Source organism: Opisthocomus hoazin, chromosome Z (genome assembly GCF_030867145.1).
Source record: "Opisthocomus hoazin isolate bOpiHoa1 chromosome Z, bOpiHoa1.hap1, whole genome shotgun sequence".
In the NCBI taxonomy this organism is placed as follows: domain Eukaryota; kingdom Metazoa; phylum Chordata; class Aves; order Opisthocomiformes; family Opisthocomidae; genus Opisthocomus; species Opisthocomus hoazin.
Window position 1 is genome coordinate 58368775 of NC_134454.1, and position 8160 is coordinate 58376934.

The 8160-nt window shown below is 44.0% G+C and overlaps 1 protein-coding gene across 2 annotated transcripts in view; it reads left to right on the top strand.

The window, feature by feature from the left end:
* SLC44A1 (solute carrier family 44 member 1) overlaps positions 1-6788 on the top strand; it is a 69591-nt gene extending 62803 nt beyond the window's left edge. The window contains exon 16 of one of the 2 annotated variants that reach the window (XM_075447228.1): positions 4140-6788. In XM_075447228.1, coding sequence (XP_075303343.1) covers positions 4140-4241 — 102 coding nt within the window. In that variant the 3' untranslated portion in view covers positions 4242-6788. Of the gene's footprint in view, positions 1-3; positions 2594-4139 lie in introns of those variants that run through there. The other variant, XM_075447229.1, reaches the window with a different exon arrangement.
* Positions 6789-8160: the final 1372 nt, after the last annotated feature.

Below are 8160 nucleotides of genomic sequence, written 5' to 3' on the forward strand. Positions count from 1 at the left end.
TAGGCCTCTGGAGCAAGTTCATCTTGAAACTAGCCAGCCATATTGGAACCCATTGACATTCCAAAACAGTATATATATATACATATATACGTACATATATATATATATATAAATAAGCAGCCAAAATCAGAGAAAAGGAACAGGGATTTAATACTTTTTTTAACAATTATTTTTGTGAAACATGTACTCTTTTCATACGGGTGGCTTTTACAAGCAGCTTTATCATTGTTCCATTTTTTAAATTACTCATTGTGGTCATGGAAAAGTTGATTCTTATCTGCCTGATATTTTACAATCTGGAGGGAGGTATCATTGTAAAGATAGTCCGAAATGATGACTGGGTTTAGAAACAGATTTCCCATGACACCGCTAATCTGCTGAGAGTTTTATTTGTTTAGTTTGTTTAGATTTGCATTAAATTCAGGACAGTTACACGTAAGGAAAACCTTCAAATCAAGAAAAGTCTCAAATTTATTTTTTCAAAAGGTGGTTTCAGTGAGAGTTCATTCAGTTTGAATGGGTTTGTAAGCCGTCATTTTACTTTACAGCCCTGGTGGGGCACAGTTTTGTTTATCAGTATCAGAAATCACAATAACCAACTCCTCAGGTATTCAGGTGTGTGGGAGCCCTTGCATCTCCTATTAAACAGAAACAAGAAAATGGGGACAGAAAATTTTTATATGCAATTAACTTCCTGTTTTACCCTACTTGCCCCTCTTTCCCGTTGCCCGCTATCCTCCCCTTGAGTTCAGTAGCCTCCTTCACACTTCAGCAGTGCTCCTTTGAAGGGTATGGATGGATTCTCCCTATGAGCAATTGAAATAACAGATTGTTAAAGCTCAGTCTTAGCCTACTCATGATTAATTCATGACTAGATGTAATGATGCTGAGGATGGGAAGAGAAATGATCTGTACTACTGTACAAAAAAGTACTGTATGCTTCATTTCATTTAATGCTGGAGAGGTTTGGGGGGTGGAAGGGACCATTCCTTGCCTGTTGTTTCATCCATATTTGTATGCACTGTAGTGGGTGGCTAAAACAGGAAAGGGCAGAGAAACATTTCTTTGGAAGTGTAACTGCCAGGATAGTTATCTAAAGTTATCAAATAACAACAAGAGGACGTGCTTTTTTATTATTACTCTTAGATATTTACATTTCTTTTCAGTCTGGAAGTTCACCAGATATGAATGCTAATACTCTGTTCTTCAGCATATTGTAATGGTAAATGCTTAGAATTGTATTTGCTAAGAATTCATGATCTGTCTATGCTATATACTCCTTTTGTTACAATTTTTTTAAGAAAATTATTTTTGTTAATGTAAAGTTAATACTTCAGAGCAGAATTTTTAAACTTATTGCACTAAATATAAGCTCTGTACAAATAAATAATGCCTCAATGTTTCGATCACTCCATTCAAGAAAATCTTTTGAAAGAGAAAAGCCCTTCTACAGAAACTTTGTGATGGAGTGGAGGGTTATGTCTAGGTAGAGACATGCACAGCTCATGTTATTAAGGTTTAATAAGTAAGCAGTTTTCTGTGCTTCCTTTCAGAGGATCAGGCTTTTAAATTGCTGTCGAAAGTTTAAAAAATACATAGTATCATGTAGCTAACCAGTGCTCTTGCCTTTTGGCAATAGTGAAATATTTCACTTTTGCTTCTAGAAGTCATTTGAAAACTTAAAAATTTGCTTAGTTTTCTTTCTGTAAGTCAGTTAAAAGGATTTACTCTTTTCATATCACAGAACCCAAACTGTATGAAACATATGAAAATGAAAATATACTTAGAAAATATAGCTGCTGGGGAGGCAGGGAGATGGAATTACCCAGTCCTGCAAGCACTTAGACACTTGTTCAAGTGAACCATATCAGTAGCTCCGCTGACTTCAGGAGGGCTCTCTTAAGTATGGAAGTTGTAAGTTACATGTCTGTGTAAGTGCTAACTGGACTAGAGCTTCAACCTAGGCATTCAAATGGGAGCACTGGCGGGGCCTCTCAGTGCATGTTCGAGGTCGGGCTATCTAGAAGAAGCACTGGAGCAGCCTTAATTTTTTGGAGAGGAGGCATTCCTGCTGTACCAGTGGCTAAGACAGCAGTGGCACTGAACACCGACATTTGTGTAGATCAGTGGGGTTTAGCAACAGAAATTTTAAAACTGGCTCATATGAATGCTAGAAACTCGATTCCAAGGCTAAGAGACTTATCACGTATGCAGTTGCTTCCAGATAAATTAATTTTCATCTTGTCTGGAAGTTATTAGAGGTGCTTTGATGGAAGCCTTGGATTCTGCACCTTTTGACAACAAATTTCTGCCATGACCTGTTCCACAAGTTTGTGTTCTCTGCTCACTGGAAGTCCTGGGTGGGGGCTTTTCTCTGCAATTGCAACTAGGACTGCAGTTGGAAACAAATTTTGTATTTTTGTATGACTTGACTGTGCACCATTTTTATAACAGTTTATCCTGTTTTAAGAAGAAATTTGTTTTATTTACATGGTGTTTAAAAGATACAGGCAACACTTTTCTATGGGTAGTTGTAATGTTTAAGTGACCAATCTATATCATTATAAAGTTCTTAATAAAATCGTGTGCACCATTCTTGAGTGTGTATCCGGCATGCAGAGCTTTTCAGTCATGCCAAAGAGGCATCCTGTCCACACGCAGGCTTTCCAGTGGCCATTCTGAATGTCCTTTCAGGTTCATTTGCAACCAAACTACAAGCTGCCCTCTTCCAGCTCTGTCTTGTGCGAGGAGATAAACAGAAGACTGACGTTGGAAGAGACAACTTTTCGGGACAGAATTAGACTCTGCTTTCCTTCCCCAGCGGGGACAGTAGAGTAGGAGAACGCTTGACATGTAGATCCCCAGTTGGCAGTAGAGGTGTTGGGGTCTGCCATTCATGATGGATTAAGTTTTTTTTTTTTTTGCCAGCTGGTTATTAAAGGCAGTGTATGCGCTGCTTTGTGGGAAGCAGTCCAGACTAACTAGAGAGCGATGCTGCACTGGGAATAACACTGCAGGAGGAGCAGGTGAGACAGCTGAGATAAGACAGATCATCTCCTGGGAAGGTCCACTGAACCAACCAGTGCTTGAGGACTGATGATCCAGGCTGGACAGCTGGGGTTTATAAACCAAGCCAATGGGGTTACTGGTTCCCAGCATTTGGTTTCTGCAGACAGTCTGCATTATAGCATCTGATCACCTAGCTTTCAAAGGAAGAAAAGCATGCCACAATTTACATTGTTTAATTTCCACATCATTTTACTCTCTGTTCTATTGGAAGGTAAGCAGACGTGTGTCATCATCTTTGCTTCTAGCCCTAGAGAATTTTTTTGTCCTTTTGGCTCTGATTTCTGTATTGCTCCTTCAGCAAAGGAGTGCCAAATGGCAGAGTGTCAGCTCCGCCTTGCCCCACCAGTCTTAGCACATGCCTTCTCGCCTTCCTGAGGCAGCGATTCAGGATATCACCTGGACTGAATGGGGGGGGGGGGGGGGGGGGAGTAGGTGCTGAGCTGAAGTTGTGAGGTGGGGTTTTTTTGTGTGATTCCATTCCATCACTGTGCTTCCTGTGGTTAGGAGTGCAGCCCATCGCTTCTATAGTTTCAGTGCTGCACCACAGCTGGAGTAAATACACAGTATGGCCAGCTTAGAATTGCATCTGCAGCCTTCCAGCAGCTTGTGAGCGCACTCCCAGCTGCCAAAAACAGGAGTAGGTTTTACATGTGGCCTTAACTTCGCATGGTAACCCTAGAACTTTGTGCATTGGCAAAGCATGTCCTAGAAGGGAGAACTTAAAAGTGGAAAACCCACTTAAAGGTTGTGGCGGGTTGACCCTGGCTGGCAGGTAAGCCTCTACTCCATTGCTTGCTCACTTTCCCCAGTAGGATGGGAGGAAGCACTGGAAAGGCAAAGCAAGAAAACTCATGCGTCGAGATAAAGACAGTTCATTAAGTTAAGGGGAAAAAAAAAAAGAAACCCAAGTGATGCAAAGACGATCACTCACCACCTCCCACCAGCAGGCGAATGCCCAGCCAGCCTCCAAGCAATGGCTACTTTGGAAAACTTCTCCCTCCCTCTTTCCCTCCCCCCCTTCCAGTTTTATTGCCAATCATGACATGATGTGGTATGGAATATTTCTTCAGTCTGTTCAGGTCAGCTGTCCTGGCGGTGTGCCCTCCCACCCTCTTGCCCAGCCCCACCCTACTCTGCTGGGGCAGCAGAGTGAGAAACAGAGAAGGCCTTGACCCCGTGCAAGCACTGCTCAGCAACAGGTAAAACACTGTTGTGTGATCAACGCTCCTTTGGTCGCAAGTCTGTAACAGCACCATACAGGCTGCTGTGAGGAAAATTAACTTCATCCCAGCCTAACCCAGTACACAGGTCCACTTACCCAAGAGTTAATCCAAGACTCGCTCCCTGCGTTTCTGTACAGCACCTTCTCAGGGTGGTTACTTCTTTCTGAAAGGGCTTTTTCAGCAGTAGGCAATTAGCCTGCTCCACAGCGCTCCCTTTCATGGAGGGAGCAGGGGATGCTAGCTCTTACTCTTTCAGCACAAAATGGGGATATAAAGCAGAAATGAGCCCTTTCTGTATCAGTGTTCTGGCAATTGAGCAGCCAGTGTTGGAGACAACATGCTTAATGTGCCCTCAGGGCATGCACTTTAGTGGTTTGCTCTGAGTGGTTATGATGTATTCTATGAATGTATGTTATAGAATCAGAATAAAATGCATGTAGCAGACATATACTCATCATCACCATCCAGTGATCATTTGGTTCTCAGTGCATATTACAAGCTGTATTGAACATGGCACTGTCCTTTTAAGGAAAACTCTTTAAGATTTAAAAGTAGATACCTAAGAGCATCCCTGTTTTTTAAATCACGGCTTTGCCTGTGCAGATACTGTTTACTAAATCTGAACATCACAAGTCCATTGTTTCTTGAACAGTTTGTGTGTCACATTATCAGCACAGAAATCCTATTTCATCTTTGTGGAAAAACCCCTCGTGTTTCCCAAAACAAAACCGAACGGACTTATTTGAAGCATTCCTTGCACTCAGCTTGTTTGTTGGGATGGTGGAAGTTTACTCTAAATATTTCATTTCTAAATGGTCTTTCAACTGTTCATCTCTGCTGTTATTTCCATCACATAACAAGAGATTATGGAGACTAGTAAATCTATTTCTTGTGTTCTGTAGCAAATACTGTTCTCAAGGTATTTTTTTTCTTTTATATTTGGATAGATAAGAGAAGAGATGAAACTTGTCTCTTGTGGTGAGGATCATGTATAAATGGCAGGATTTCTGGTCTGGGATGGAGCTGTGATGTGTCTCGCAGTGTTTGCAAGTTGATGCAGTCAAGCCAAAGCTCTTGGGAGACATTAGTATTAGGAAAGTATTTCCAGGGACAATAGGTAGCATGAATCCATCTAAAAATACCCATATGGAGGCTAAACTACCTGGCATTCATTTGACTGAGATCAGTTGGTAGAAGTAGCAGAAAACCAGCAAACACCATCAGATTATACTCCTCTGCTCACTGAAGCGGTCAAGCGGTGTGTGAATATGATGAGCAGGATTTGGTGGCTTACGCATTTGGTAGTCTTCTGAAACCTGGGACTCCCCTTAGAACCAAAGTTGCAAGAATTCAGAGTAAAAGTACCAGCTGGCTTTAGCAGACCTAGGCTGATTTCAGTAACTTTAAAGACAGCTCTGGCCTCTCCGAGTATGTGATGGAAGGTGCTGGCCACATAGCTGGATTCCTTGAGGGCACCACCGCTCCGCTTGGGCTGGAGTGAAATAGGGGCAGCAAGGGAGCACCTCAGAAGGGATTTGTGAGGTGAGGAAGCTGATTACTCCTGAAACCCATCAGAAGCTAGGCACTGACTGGAGTTCCCACGAAAGTCGCAATTTTTAGCTCTTAATACTGCGCAGTGCTCCAGTGTTAGTATTGGTTGGGTCCCTCCCTAATCAGACTGAAAATGGAGAATATCTCTCATTAGAAAAACAATGCTGCAGTCGGTGAAGCAGTGGCTCCTAGGGGAGCGTGGGAGGAGAAAACAGAAAGGTTCTTTTGTTTCTAATGTAGGCCAGAAAGCAGCTGCCAGAGGTTAGGTGGAGCCATGGAGAGCAGGGTTTCACAGGTAGAAAGTATTCCGCAGGATCTTCACAGTGGTTAGGAAAATTCACGTTACGATTCACAGACATCTCACAGCAACATCCCCTGTGCCCTGCTTTTATTTTGCTGTGAAGCTCTTTAAAGCAAGAAAGAAGGTGGAATCCTATGCGTATAGAAAGGCGTTACTTCTATACGGTGGATTGTGTTGCTGATGATAGCAACTACCCTAAGGAAAAAGGAGAATCTTCTGAACAGATTCTGAAGGCTTGACAGTACTTGCATTGTCATAGTCCATCGAAGCTTCATCTGGAAAAAAGTTTTCATCCTCTCTCACTCATGCTTCTGACAGGGCAGTCAAACCCTTGAACTGGTTTAGTGATTTACGTTGAATCAAGATCAACTAACAAGTGCTCCTTTTTCCAGTGGAATGCCACCTCCTTTGGGAATGTGAAAAGTAAATGTGACAGTGTTTATTGTTGTCTGAGAACTTGAAAAGTTTTATACTGCAAGCTGTGAATGCAGGAAGAGAAGGGAAATTAACAGTGCTGATCTAATCTCAGATTTTCTGTGTAAACTGACATTGTGCCAGAATACTGATGCAAAACTGTATTTTAGTCTAAGAAATGTATAGTTTTTTTAATGTATCGAAATAAAGGTTTTCTTTTTAAGTAAGAAGGATGTTTCTGTGTCTTCTCTAAGGCACGCGAAGCCCTCCTCTTCTTCTTAGAAGTGCTGTCTCACGGCCCGGAAAGCAAGCAGAGTCCATCCAGGTCCGTGCTCAGGCCGTGCTCGACTCTGCCTGCCCCCCAGCTGGGCAGCTGCAGTAGCGCTGGCCGTGCTTCCTTGGCTCTCTGGCTGTCCTGGTGCCAAGAGAAGTGTTGGAATGCGAACGCTTTGCTGAGCTGGGTGGGGTGAGTGGGGTTTTGTGGAGCAGAGGCGGTCCCTTCCACGGACAGCTTAGGGGGCAGGCAGAGTTGGGAGGGATGGAGGAGATCTTGTCCTATATCAGGAGAGCTGTGCAAACTGCACCTCCCAGCGCAGCACCTCTTGTGGGGCCGCCTCCTTCTTCTGCAAGGTCCTCGACATGCTCCCCACTCCCACAGCAGGGTCACTGTTCTGCAAAGGAGTTCTGAAGAGTCTGGACAGCTGAAGATGGATGGTGAATGCAAGCAGCTGGTAACGGTGCCTGTGTAATCTTACTAGCAAAGGCACATGCAATCAGTCGCAAAGATTCCTTCCCCTCTCCTCTCCCTCCCATGGGCACAGCAAATTTCTGCTTTCTTTACTGCCAGTTTTTTAATACACTAATAAGCCATGCTGAACAATGATTCCTTGCTTTAGTGCTCCTTACTGCAAACCGCTTCAGAACTGCGTTTGCGTAGGATGGGTCAGTTTGTCTGGGAACCACTGCCGCCTCTGAACCCGAGGCTGAAGCCCCTGTGGCAAATCACTCGATACAGCTAGGATGAAGAGGACCAGTCAGCCCATCAGACAGGACCTCTGCCCGCAGGCAGGGTCCCATGCTGCGGACCGAAGTGTTCTGCTGCGTGTCTTGGTGTTCTGCAGTTCCTCTGAAGGTGTGTCCCCATGGCTCTGAGTGTCTTTTTCATGGTTTACCAAGGATGAAGCTGCTCGGCTAGATGAGTTTAGCTGCATGGAGCAAAAGAGACTCCGGAGATGCCCTTCCTCATCAGCAGGGACGCAAGGGGCAGGAAGAACGTTGCATACAAGTTATGAAGACCTTGTATGGGTTTTGCCTGTGTCCGAACTGCAGAACAGGAGCTCTTTGGCTCTCCTCAACCTTGCCAGTGGTGAGGGGCTGAAGCACTGTCTGGGGAGAGCAATGGTGATGCCCCCAGCTCTGCAACAAAAGAGTTCTGTGGCTTCCAGGGAAAAAAATAAAGGAAGGGGCTAAAGATGAGCCAGGGAGGGCTAGTAAGAGAAGGACATGTAAAGAGAACAGAATGGGACTTGGGACTTGGAAGGAAACCCTGAGGGCGCTGGGGTGTAGTGGGCAAGAAACCCATGGAAGCTCTTCAGTGGACAG